Raw genomic sequence first — 13,481 nt, forward strand, 5'->3', positions numbered from 1 at the left:
ACACTAGCATTATCGCAGGTAATGCTATATATCTAGTTCATAATTATTTTAAAAAGTTATGGTTTTAAAGTTTTAAAAAGGTAGTTTTAGAGTGTTCAATAAATTTTTATCCTGTTCGGCCTGCGACTTACGGTGTGTTTTGGATTTTGGCCCTTGTGCGATTGAGTTTGGCACCCCTGATTTAGAGTTTCTAAATCTGGTTATCAAATGATGACAGGGCTCAACCAAAGTAAGGACACAGTATTTTATTTAAAATGAATGTACCAAATGGGTCAGAACAATACATTGTACCGCAGTTAAGTAAACGACTCCATAGAAAACTAAAGTTACCAGAAGAGTGCAGCCCTTGAGAAGGTGTTCATGTAAGGCAGCATTAGAGAACAGAAGCATTAAAGACCATCAAACACTTGGCAAACTCATGTCCCATTTCAGCACCTAAACAATGTTAGCTCAGAATGACAGACAACATCTACAGTGTAAGAGTATGGGAGGATGCTGACTGGTGATCACGCCACCAACACGTATGTGTGCAGAGCACACGCATGAACGGCCGTCTCAGACTCGTCTGAAGACATGTCTGCTCTGCACACGACATTTAGAGGTTGTAAACATTTTATCTGCAGTTTTCTGTTTTAAAAAAATCAGGTCACATGGTAGGGAGGTTGAATGTGAACAAACCAAGCCCCGCCCCCAACGCCGTTAAGTTCTAGCCATTTTCCTCTGTGTTTCTGACAACTAATAACCGTTCTGCCCCCACCACACGCCCCAACAGGAGAACAAGCAATCAATGCTAACACATTTTCAGCACATGTTCAACTACTTAGAAAAAAAAGAAGAAATTAGAATCATTTCCAGGCAGCAAGTTTGCTGAAGTCTTTCTGGTTTCATCTCAGGCACGTGTGGAATTACTGCTCATGTAAAAATAGACTGTATGTCAAAATTTGCATAAAAATAAAAACTAGCTCAGAGGAAAATGTGCTCTCATCTGGTGACAGAGTGTTTGTGTTCTGGAAAGGAGAAAAGAAGTTTTGGTCCAAAGAATAAATGAAAACAAAACTAGAGCAGCAGCTGTGTTCTCCAGACTGCAGATCTAAACGGGTCAAACCTCGACAAAACTTTACTAACTTAATCTATGTTTAAAACTCTTCCCTTAAAAAGAATCTAGCCCGCAGAAACGACAGACTGCAACGCCCAGCAGAGCAGATGAAATGACTGAGGTGACTCCACAGTCCTGCAGCTTGAGCGGGTCGGTCCTGACTCATGTCTTCATGACAGCCTCCACACTTCCACTCTCTGACCAGAACCTGACTACTCTTCCAGAACCAACGATCTAGGATTCTCACAGGCTTTCAGAGCATTCGACCCTGCAGGAGTGTAGATCTGTAGTCTTCTCAACCTCGCACAAAGTGGAGATGCCGTCACAGCAGGAAAATGCTGCTTCCACTGACGTTGATCCTGGTCACCTCCAGAAAGCTCTTTGGCTGCCATGCCTGGTGCTGCTGCTCGCTGCCACAGTTATTCCTGAGCCTGTCACTCAGATCTGAGGCGTTTAACCCTTTAACACCTGAGGCACTGCCAGTGACGCCATGTTCACACTGGAGGCGGAATCGCCGCAGAGCTGTAATTCACACCAGATGCACATTTTTCCGCTAGAGATTTTATTTGTTTTTACCATCATGGGTCAATTAATAACCTAAAAATATGACCCCATGTTTCTGCTAAGAAGAAGCAAGTAGTCAGTAGACCTATACTTCTTTAATGTATCTGTTGTTGAGAAACAGAGAGAGAAGTGTGTGTTTATTTTCATCTCTACAGTCTGTTTGGATACAAAAATATGTTGACATTTGTCAGTCGGTGTTTTATCGTAAAAAATTGGTTATATTTTGAAAATAAACTGTATTTTCTCATGTATCTTGATGTAACTTCCTACAAAAATTGACCGGGGCCGCCTCCACGGTACGTCCGCATCCTGTGTGAACCAGGCGTGACGCTTAAACTCAAAATCGTTACCATACTGGAACTTTTCAACCATTGATTCTGATTCTGAAGGAGAAAAGCAGACGCTTTTCTCCTTCAGAATCAGCTGGAATTATTTTTTTAATGGTTGAAAAGTTCCAGTAAATCAAAGAACAAAAACTCTGGAGCTCCGGTGTTAAAGGGTTAACCTGAATCTGTGGTTTCTGATTCGTTTTGGTCTCTTCTCAGGTGATGGTATCCTTATCTGGCACCAGGAATGGGATCATTTATTCTGGTGCAAAAGTCTGTCCCTCTCAGTCCCTATAATGTGCTTTGCACTTTTACCTGAGAGAGGTTGTTCCTCAAAGAATGAACATAAAAATAACCCTCAAGACGCCTCTTCTCTCTGCCTTCTGGTGGAATGAAACCACTTGTTTAAATCTTTTAGTATTTCCTACCAACATGTCTCGTCACTAGCTGGGCTGTGTTTTTATTATCTACAAGTGGGTTCCGGTCTGGGGGGGCTCAGGATTGTTGGCCACTCCACTGGTTGACCACAGGCCTGCGGAGCAGCTCCTCCACGTGGCGAGCCACGTCCATGGGGTAGTCCAGGTCAAACTCCCCTTCAGCGTCCAGGATGTTGTCGGCCCTGAAGGAGAGACGACACGAACATGAACATGATTGAAGTTAGACAGACATTTGTCCAGAACCAGAGGAAAGTCTTTCCCCTTAGTGAATTATTCTTCATATTTCAGGTCAGTCCCTCTCCGATCCTCTTTTGATGTAATCCAAAGTGTTCCTAGTTCTCTTTTAATGATCATAATCCTGTTTTTAGACAAAATCTAAAAACCTGTTGTTTTTCAAGACACTTTATCTGCAGAGCAGCAGGAGTTCAATAGAATTTGTCTTTGAGTTGTGGGCGGGACTGTTGGCAAAGAGTAACCCTCCGCTAATATCCCATCATCCCTTAGAGTAGGGGGTTTGTAACCTTTAACGCTAAAAGAGCCGTTTGGTCCAGATTCTTATGGAGCGAAACTCAGCAAAGTTTCACCTCAAAGTTAGAAAATATGCACTTTATTTATGGTTTTGTGGCCATAAATTTTCTGGCGGTCGATTCCCTCTACTGTAGCTCTCGTAGGTCTAGATTAATATTGATATGCTAATAATTTCAAATTCTTTTATCATTATTATTATCCACATCAGTTCTGGGGTTCTGTTCTCTATTCTCATTTACTTCACCTCTCCTCCATTCTTTGTTATTTATTCTGCGGTTTTGCGCAGTGTGATTCACATGTTGTTGATCTCCTCTCCGGGGGAGCGGGAGAGATTTCTGATTCCTGGTGGATCGTCTGTGCTGCTGTTCTTGGCTGTAGCCCCCCCATCTGTCCCCCAGTCCTATCTGGCTGAACTCTATTCAGATATGTAGTTGTAGAGTTAGATAATCTAATTACTCTTTAAAAGTCCTGGAAAATCTCCTGTCATGGGATAGGATATCTCCCTCATGTGGGAATCCCTGAGGTTTCTTATTCTCTTCCTGACTCAGATTTTTCCTTACCGGGAGGAAGGGTCTAGGGGCAGGGATAACCAGTTTAGTCTGTTTAGTTTAACAATCAGCTATTGTTCATATTTTATAAACGACCTTCTGCTTCTGTAAAATTACTGGCATGAAACCCAATTCTTTGGTGATATTTGTCTATATAAAGCCTTTCCAAATGAAGTTAAAGAGATTAAAGGATGACGTTCCTGTACAGAACCAGCAATGGGCAGCAGTGGAGAGGAAAGAGAGGGACTGTCCAGCAGAACCAGACTCAGTAGAGGTGACCGGAACGAGGACTAAACGACTCGGACATGGACAACACTGGAACATCCGTCAGGTGAAAAATTCAGTTGATGCGGCAGAACAGGAAGTAGGCTCCAGGTTCTTCTAACTGCAGCTTGGAAACTTTACTTTGAACTTCCTTAAGATAAGAGTAAAGTCTTCTAACAATCTAAAGGTTTTAATGAGGGCTGAATCCTCAGAGCTCCTAACAAACACCTAATATTCCACAGCTGGACTTACACTGGGTGGTAGATGGGGAAGGTGCTGGAATGGCCTGCAGGAGGGAGGGTGCCCTGGTCCATGAAGGCAGGAGCTCCTCCACTGGGTTCATGGTTTGGAGAGGTAAACCTGTGAGACAGATGCAGTATTAGAGTTTCACTTCTATGCTGGTGTAGAACCAGAAGATTCTAGGAAACCATGAAGAACATTCTCCACTCTTCAGAACCAGCCTTGGTACCACGGTTTGAACGATTAACTCTGTCCCACTCCAGGCTTCATTTTCACCATCCCGTGTGATGTGATTGGTCCAGAGCACATTCATCTGTCAGCTGACCTCTAATGGTTAAATGTGAGTAAAGACAAGCTCCGACTTACTCTGGAACAACTTGCTTGATTTCTGGTTTCACGTATCCATCCACTGCTTTAGCTGCAACACAAGAACTGAAGTTCATTTTGGAGAAGTTTCCTGATGAATCCAAACACTTTCATTCCAGCAGCTTCTAACAAAGCCACATCCCTTCCACAAGCACATGCAAAGTCACAGCCGCTGTGGTTTTTAGGTACACGTACACAGTGGGGGGGTGTAGTACTTGGCAAAGACTTCGTCTTTGGGCCGGTCGGGATACAGATACACCAGATGGTTCAGGTCACTGATGCGGTCCGCCAGCGAGCGGATGGAGAAGTCCTTGGTGGTGTACGGCAGCAGGTTCCAGACCAGCCTCTCCCCTGCAGACGCATCAGAGGCATGAGGACAGCAGTCTGCAGCATTCCCAAACCTTCTCTGCTAGTTCCTCCTGACATTGGACTGGTTTCTACAGATATTGACGTTTTGAAGCCTCTTTTTGTGATTTTTACAGGAAGATGTTTACTAGTTTATAAAACTTCTATAACTTTTATTCTTTTTCCTTTCTATTTACGGATAACAGAACTGATGTCCATTTGAGGTATGATTCTATGGAGATATTTTGAGCCATAAATATTTTAAACCCAAATAAAAAAAACATTTAGAAAAAAAATATTGGTGTTTGGCCAAAAAAAAGGTAAAATGTCCAAAACTTTGTTATTCTAAAATAAACTTAATTATTTTCAGCTTCAAATGTTCAGATTTTTAGGTTTCAAAACTCAGAATTTCAATTTAAATTTTTTTTTTTTACTTTAAACTCTTTTTTTCCCCTTCCAAATCTTATCATTTCCTAGCAAAACTTTTGGCCCTTTTGTGGCGCATTGGGGCGGGGCAAACACAAAAGACCAATCAAAATCGATGAGGGCGGTAACTTCAGTCCCGGTGCGTTCGGGAAAATATCTCCATAGACTTCATTTAGGACAGATTTTATTTGTTAAATTTTAATTTGAAAACATTGTTGTTTACTGACAGTCTATCACAGCTGCTGACTTCAACTGAAAGAGGTTTGCCGTCTTTATGTAACTTAGAAATTCTTTAAAATAAATAAATAAAAAATAAAAAAAGAATCAACAAAATTGTCATAAATCTACAACAAAATCCAAAATAAGAAAACAGATTTAATAAATCAATACTGGATTTCATGGGTGTAGATTTTTTTTAACACAGTTGTTAAAACACTTTAATTCAATATTATAAAGGATTTTTGTTCCCACTTTTTTATATATGCAACAAAAGATGAAATAATTGAAGTATAATTGTGAATGTCTACCTTTAGACAAGATGTTAAATGCGGTTATTTTCTGAATTATCTGATGCCACAAACTACACTTTTGCACAGTAAATGGAGCAGAAAATAAAAACCTCCGTGCACTTTAGATGTACACCTGACCATCAAAATGACCGAGCACAGTGGAAGCAGGCCTGGTTTAGGATGATCACCTGACATGATGATCACACCTGAATGCACTCTGTGCTTTGTAACCACTCGACTGCTGAAATGGGTAAACTTGACTCCACCTTGTTTGTTGGGATTTTCCGCCACCCAGGCGATGGTGATGCCTCCGATTTCAGAGTCGCTGAACCGCAGCAGGAAGGTGCCGTTTGGTTTGGACAGGAGCATGTCCTGCGCCTGCTGCTTGTTCACAAACCCCAGGATGGCCCTGGACCCCAAAAACGCCACAGGATGCAGTGGGACATGCGTCAGGTCACAAACATTCAGGCAAAATCTCTGCAGATTTTCATTTTCCCTTTGGGAAGAAAAAGTGATTCGATTTTTTACCCATCATTCCAGTGTGGCTTCAGATGTTTCTTCATGAGCTCCACAACTCCATCAAACCACTGCCAAAACGTGAAGCTGCGACCAGGCAAGTTCTCCTGCACAAACCAGACCCTGGTCAGGTTAAACCCTCACGTTTTCATGATGAAAAACGAGCAGGGAGACAGGCTCTGCCCACATTTCCATTCCCATTCAGAATTCAGACTTCCCCATTGAGGTTCCCAGCATCAGCCCCAAAACATCCCAGCTCTAGAGGAGATCTACATGGAGGAAAGGACAAAAGTAGCAGCTATAGAGTAAACCTGCTGAAGTTCTACAGCGCGTGTCAAAGTCGAGGCCCGGGGGCCGGATCCGGCCCTCCAGGTAATTCTATCCGGCCCTCCAGATCATTTTATTTTATTATTAATGACCTGATGTTATCTTGCAATCATTTCTAACTTGTATAATTTTGCCAAAATATATTTTTATGGAGAGTAAAATATTGAAAGCTATTTAAGGTTTAAGTTGATTTATTCTGCAACAATATTCCTGCCTTTTATTATTCATAATTATGTTAAAAAGTTACAGTTTTAAAAATGTAGTTTTATTGTTCAATAAATGTTTTTCCTGTTTATCCGCGACCTAAGTTGGATTTTGGCCCCTTGTGATTGAGTCTGACACCTGATCTACAGGAAACCTTTGACCTGAGCAGACTGACCGGTCGAGTATCTGCACCACAGCAGAGAGCAGAGCTGATGAACATCATCTCCACTGCAATGTTAGGTTTTGTAGGACATTGTAACTGCAGGGAGGATGTTCACTGCCGCCTCACAGGCCATAAATCAGCTGATCTGCATCCCGACCAGAGACGTGATGATGAGCTCTCACCCGGTTAAACTGGGCCCAGGAGATGGTCATGCTGTGGTAATCCTCGGGGTTATTGCTGCTGCTGGTGAAAGCTTTCTGTGCCAGGAAGACCAGGTTATCCTCCGTCAGACCACGGGTGGTGTGCATCTCCGCCTTGTACTTCATGTCCAGAGCCTCGCATATCTGAGGCCACATCACCTTGTCGGGCACAACGAAGGGCACCCTGCCCTGATGAGGACAAGAGCACAGAAAAAGGCTTGAAATACGTTAGCGAGACACAGAGCTATCATAATCAGATAGGGTGGGATCAGAGGAGATTTTGGAAACAGAGGCTTCAGATCAAAAAGAAAAATGTCTTTTTAAGACATTTAGGTTGTGGGATTTTGGTCAAAAACGTCATAATCATAATTAAAACACAACTGGGAACATTTTTTTTTTATAAAAAAAAAAAAAAAAAAAATCACATGATGTGAGGTGTTCCCTTCATCACACGTTTGCTGTGGATCTCAGGCTTCACAGGGGATCTGAGTTCCTGTCACATGGATTCACAGAAGCTAAAGCTCCAGGTTTGAGAGTGACTCACAGGCTCAGCAAAGGCGTTGTCCCACAAGACCGTCGCCGTGGCGTTGTTGTCCTGACTCCCGTGGACGATCACCACTACAGGCAGCGACATGGTCTGTTCACAGCAAACCAGAGGAAACGAGCATGAACGCATCATCAAAACACTAAGGATCCATTTGAAATGACGTGTCGACACTGTAGTGCTGTGAAGACTCGTCTCTGCAGCACAGAGGAGCTAATGAATCATGTTCATAATATTAATATTGAGTCTTCAACAGTAAAAACAAGATTTTATTCTAAAATATCCATTATTGGTTATTTTTAGATTTTAAAAGGTTTTTTCTCTCTTAAAATAGATTTTTTTTATCCTAAGCTCTTGAAACAGATGAATAAACCAACCTATGTTACAAACGTGTTGGGTCAGATTTCATGAAAGTGTGAGTGCTGTGTGTCGCACACCCACAGCTGGACCCTCTAATGACACGTTTGTTGGATCTTTTCTGGAGGTTCACAGACAGAAACGCGACTGACCTTGACGTGGAAACCCAGCTCGTTTCCTCCGACACTAAACTGAGACTCGAACAGGATAGTAAACTTCTCCTCCGTCACAGACTCGGCGCCCCGTCGGTCCGACCGCTTGATTCGCTTCAGCGACTGGAAAACACAGACGTTACAGACAGACCAGGCTTTAGCACGGGAACAACAGGGTTTAGAGCTCCAGAGCAGTGGAGTCCTCAGCTGCAGCAGATCAACAGCTGGGGACGTGGTTTAGCTCCGACAGGGACTCCTCACAGGTGAGAGCAGGTGCGTCTGTGTGACACTTTCACCAGAAAACTCAGCATCCATATTGTTTAATAAGTAAATGAAACTTTCAACCAGAACTTGAAAGCACTTCAGCCTTCAGATGTTAACTCTGACATTCAGAATTCATTTCTCATTAATCTGATTATTTAATATATCTCATTGATGTCTCCGGGGCGGGGGTGTTTGAAACGTGTCTGGTTTGGACTTCTGTGACGCCTGGTATTATGGTCTGGATCAGTGATCTCTCCTTCACCTCCCCGGATGCTGACTGTTCCAAGGCTGAATGATCTCCGCCGTCTCTCTGTTCATTCTGCTTCTGTTTGGCTCCATCCTGTTTATCAGAGCAGCTGGAGTCAGACGCTCCAGGAGGAAGTTTAAGATCCGCTTTTCCTGACGGTTCCACGCTCCAGACCTCCGTTCTCCTGCAGGAGCAGCTCCTCAGGTATGGAACGAGTCACAGTCTTTGAAATCCTCACTTCAATCCGGGTCTGTGCTCTTTTACACACAGCTGAACCTGATAATAACTTTATGATGTTTTACCTTCAATGTTTGTTGCATTGCCACTCACACGACTTTGTTTTAGATGGTGTCAACTGCACTAATGTCAGTGTAAACATGACACATGAATAGAGCTGCCATAAACGAATATTTTAATAGTTGATTAATCACAGATTATTTTCTCAGATTAGTCGACTAATTGGGCAAGCTCGGAGTTCTGAGTCAGACCGTTAGTAAAGGTGCAGTGCTCCATGACATCTTCTGGTGTCAGACTTTGACCACATTTAAGTTACACCTATGGGAGGAAGAGTTCTACACTGCAGTGAGGAGCTGGACAGCATTGCTCTATGCAGACGTTCTCCTTCTCTATCTTTTACCAAAGACAACAATGATCACGAACATCAGCTCTTGTTAGCAGAAAAACAAGTCAACAGCTTTTTCATCTTAAACACTGAGCGTTACCATGACAACGTGCATCCTTGACCTCAGAAGCTGCATCTGGGTGTTGAAAAATAAACTTTACATAAAGGCCAAGAAATATCAATTTCAATCTGAGCGCACTTCAGAATGAGCAGTGCTTTGGCTGCCTCTTGGATCCAGAAGAGCAGAAGTTCTGAGCTTTGGCAGCAGCTGCACGCTCTCTTTAACCTCCCTGTGTGAAGCTCTGCTTGAGGATGAAGACAAAACAATCCAGAGGATTGTAAGTGGTGCTGTCGTGTGACTCTGCTGGATGGTGTCAGAGGTGTGCTGAAGGCTCACCATGTTCCTGAAGTGAGCGCTGAGGGTGCCGGTGGCCTGATGGTACTCCATCACACAGTTGTTGTTCAGGATTTCACCGCTGCTTTCACTGTCCACACAACAGAGAGACAAACCCACCATCACATCCACATGCAGCATGCAGGCTTCATCACAGCTCACATGCACTTTTATGGACATCTAAAAAACAGTCATGATAAAAAATACACAAGGAAGGAAAGGTGTGAACTCGATCAGTGTGAAGTGAGTGGAGCCATTAACCCTAGAACACTTTCACTGACGGGTCATTTTACCTGATATAATATACACAATAAAAAGGTTTTTCTATAAAAATAGATCAAAACGTGAGCATGATAAATAAGAGTAGCTGTTTTTGTTATTTTCAGCAGTAGCTTATGTAACAAAATAGAAAATAAAAACATCGGAAGATCCTAAAAACATGCTTGAAAATGACTGAAAATTGAGAATTTGAGAACAAAAAATAAAATAATAATACTGGAGATTTGGTCTTTGGTCCACCCATTCATGGGACATGTGAGACTTTACCCAGAGACCATGATGCTCAGAAAAATGCAACAAATTTGAAATTATGTAAATACTTTAGCTCAGGTGAAAATCACCTGGTGGTAGTGCTCTAGAGTTAAAGTCCAAAATGATGGATGGACAGATGGATGGATGGATGGATGGATAAATGGATGTACGGATGGATGAAGGACGGATGGTTCCTGTTGCTCACCTGTTGGTGCTTTCGTTCTTCACCAGCGCCTTGGCCTGCTGCTCACTGACGATGGCGGCTTTGACCTGGGGGGGGCTCATGTGGACGTTGAGCTTCCCCCCCACCAGGAGGCGGACAGTGGCTGCAAACTTTGTCTGGGTCTTCAAAACTTGGGGGGGCTGCTTCTCAATGATGAACGTGCTGGAGGGAGGGGGGACAAAAACCAGATCAACATTTTCTTTCCTAAAACCGAGCGATCCAAACGCCTTCGTCTCTCAGAGGGTCACGGTCAGAGACGAGGGCATCAAAAGGGGCGTGTCCCACCTGGTGACCAGGGCAGAGATGACGTCTGTGATGTCTGCGTTGAGCTTCCTCAGCAGCTCCTCCATGGGGCCTGGCAGGGGGAGCTGCTGGGTCAGATGTTCACAGCGCCGGATCTGCTGCCTGTTCTGCCAGATCAGGTCAGCCAGCTTCTCACACCTTCATGACAGAGAGAGCGCTTTCAGATCTGAACGTCAGGTAGAAGGATCTGTAGAGAGGGCCAACAGTCCACATACCAGGACTGCAGGATATCCAGCCCCCCCTCATGTTGACCTCCATTCCCAGCCAGCTGCTGCCTCCTCTTCCACTGAATGAGCTCCTCATCCAGGATCAGAGTCTGCTGCTTCCTGAGCAGCGCCAGGGTCTTCTGGTGCTGCTCTGCCAGGTCCTGGACGGGAGAACAAATGGTTCCAAATGAGGAATACAGTCAAGCATTTCCCTTCTTGGCTCCATTAGTACAGCCGCTCTATTTCTATAGCCCAAAATTTTACACTCAGAGGGACAAAATCTAAATGGGATCCAGGTCCACGGGCCAAATGTAATATTCTTTTGCATGTCATGAAATAAAAGGAGAAAATAAAGAATATGGATTAATTTATGTATTTTGATTGTGGATTCATTAAGGTTACAAATTGGTCAGAGTAAAAAGTGCCTCACTGGACATTTTTAATAGAAAAACAAGAGCAATCTAAACAAACTTTCTTCCAATGAAAACAGTAAACCGGGATCCTAAAGAGAGACGTGGAGCTGATCTTTAGACTTTATCCGTTTGACGTTGTCGCTCCATCTTGGCGAGCTGAAAAAGACAGCTAAAAGCATCGGAAACGGCCATTAAGACAGCTAGGAATTTCTAACACAAAAAAAGCCCCAGACTGACTCACTTGAGGGTTGTTTCACCCATAGCTGAAGGCAACAAAAAAAAGTGCTAACAGTGCCACCTGGAGGCTGTAAGAAAAGTATAGCTGTAGAGTTTTGGAACACCTAAGGCACAAGTGTCCAAGTCAAGGCCAAGTGGCCGGATCCGGCCCTCTGGGTAATTCTACAGTGAGGGAAAAAACTATTTGAACCCCAGCTGATTTTGTAAGTTTGCCCACTAAAAAAGAAATGATCAGTCTATAACTTCAATGGTAGGTTCATTTGAACAGTGAGAGACAACAATGACAAAAAATCCAGAAAAATGCGTTTCAAAAAAAGTTATAAATTAATTTGCATTTCCATGAAGGAAACAAATATTTGATCCCCTATCCCTCAGCAAGATCTCTAGCTCCCAGGTGGGTCTTATACAGGTAACGAGCTGAGATTGACCTCTCAGCTCGTTACCTGTATAAAAGAGACCTGTCCACAGAAGCAATCAATCAATCAATCCAGATGCCAAACTCTGCACCATGGCCAAGACCAAAGAGCTTTCCAAAGATGTCAGGGACAAGATTGTGGACCTACACAAGGCTGGAATGGGCTAGAAGACGATCGCCAAGCAGCTGGGTGAGAAGGTGACAACAGTTGGTGTAATTATTCGCAAATGGAAGAAACATAAATTAACTGCCAATCTCCCTCGGTCTGGAGCTCCATGCAAGATCTCACCCCGTGGAGTTTCAATGATAATGAGAACGGTGAGGAATCAGCCCAGAACCACTCGGGAGGAACTTGTCAATGATCTCAAGGCAGCTGGGACCATAGTCACCACAAAAACGGTTGGTAACACACTACGCCGTGAAGGACTGAAATCCTGCTGTGCCCGCAAGGTCCCCCTGCTCAAGAAAGTCCATCTACCGGCCCGTTTGAAGTTTGCCACTGAACACCTGACTGATTCAGAGGAAGACTGGGTGAAAGTGTTGTGGTCAGATGAGCCGTGTTTGGAGGAGGAATGCTGCCTATGACTCCAAAAACACCATCCCCACCGTCAAATATGGAGGTGGAAACATTGTGCTTTGGGGGTGTTTTTCTGCCAAGGGGACAGGACAATTGCACCGCATCAAAGGGAGGATGCATGGGGCCATGTATCGTCAAGTGTTGGGTGAGAACCTCCTTCCCTCAGTCAGGGCATTGAAAATGGGTCGTGGTTGGGTATTCCAGCATGACAATGATCCAAAACACACGGCCAAGGCAACAAAAGATTGGCTCAAGAAGAAGCACATTAAGGTCATGGAGTGGCCTAGTCAGTCTCCAGACCTTAATCCCATAGAAAATCTGTGGATGGAGCTGAAGGTTCCAGTAGCCAAACATCAGCCACGAAACATTAATGACTTGGAGAGGATCTACAAAGAGGAGTGCTCCAAAATCCCCCCAGAGATGTGTGCAAACCTTGTGGCTAACTACAAGAAACGTCTGACATCTGTGATTACGAACAAAGGTTTTGCCACCAAGTACTGAAGCACGTTTTTCAAAGGGATCAAATATTTATTTCCTTCATGGAAATGCAAATTCATTTATAACTTTTTTTGAAACGCATTTTTCTGGATTTTTTTTGTCATTGTTGTCTCTCACTGTTCAGATGAACCTACCATTGAAGTTATAGACTGATCATTTCTTTTTTAGTGGGCAAACTTACAAAATCAGCTGGGGTTCAAATAGTTTTTTTCCCTCACTGTATCCAGCCCTCAAGATCATTTTATTTTATTAATGGCCCGATGTTATCTTGTGCTTATTTCTAACTCCTATAATTTTGAAAAAATATATTTTTATGGAGATTAAAACATTGAAAGTTATATAAGGTTTAAGTTGATTTATTTTGGAATAATGTTCCTGCCTTTTTAGTATTCATAATTATGTTAAAACGTTTTTTTTTAATTAGGATTCTGCTAGCTTT

The 13,481-nt window shown here is 43.2% G+C and overlaps 1 protein-coding gene across 1 annotated transcript in view; it reads right to left on the reverse strand.

The window, feature by feature from the left end:
- Positions 1 to 230: 230 nt before the first annotated feature.
- The window catches only part of LOC112162336 (signal transducer and activator of transcription 5B), a 28,817-nt gene continuing 15,566 nt past the window's right edge, over positions 231 to 13,481 (reverse strand). The window contains exons 7-19 of the mRNA XM_024298135.2: positions 10,912 to 11,063; positions 10,679 to 10,834; positions 10,376 to 10,555; positions 9,643 to 9,730; positions 8,113 to 8,235; positions 7,604 to 7,696; positions 7,042 to 7,248; positions 6,178 to 6,272; positions 5,916 to 6,058; positions 4,565 to 4,720; positions 4,370 to 4,421; positions 4,016 to 4,123; positions 231 to 2,605 (exon numbers count right to left, since the gene is read on the reverse strand). Of these exons, the coding sequence (XP_024153903.1) occupies positions 2,482 to 2,605; positions 4,016 to 4,123; positions 4,370 to 4,421; positions 4,565 to 4,720; positions 5,916 to 6,058; positions 6,178 to 6,272; positions 7,042 to 7,248; positions 7,604 to 7,696; positions 8,113 to 8,235; positions 9,643 to 9,730; positions 10,376 to 10,555; positions 10,679 to 10,834; positions 10,912 to 11,063 (1,677 nt within the window). The 3' untranslated portion in view covers positions 231 to 2,481. The remainder of the gene's footprint in view (positions 2,606 to 4,015; positions 4,124 to 4,369; positions 4,422 to 4,564; positions 4,721 to 5,915; positions 6,059 to 6,177; positions 6,273 to 7,041; positions 7,249 to 7,603; positions 7,697 to 8,112; positions 8,236 to 9,642; positions 9,731 to 10,375; positions 10,556 to 10,678; positions 10,835 to 10,911; positions 11,064 to 13,481) is intronic.

The sequence above is a fragment of the Oryzias melastigma genome, linkage group LG19 (genome assembly GCF_002922805.2).
Source record: "Oryzias melastigma strain HK-1 linkage group LG19, ASM292280v2, whole genome shotgun sequence".
Lineage (NCBI taxonomy): Eukaryota > Metazoa > Chordata > Actinopteri > Beloniformes > Adrianichthyidae > Oryzias > Oryzias melastigma.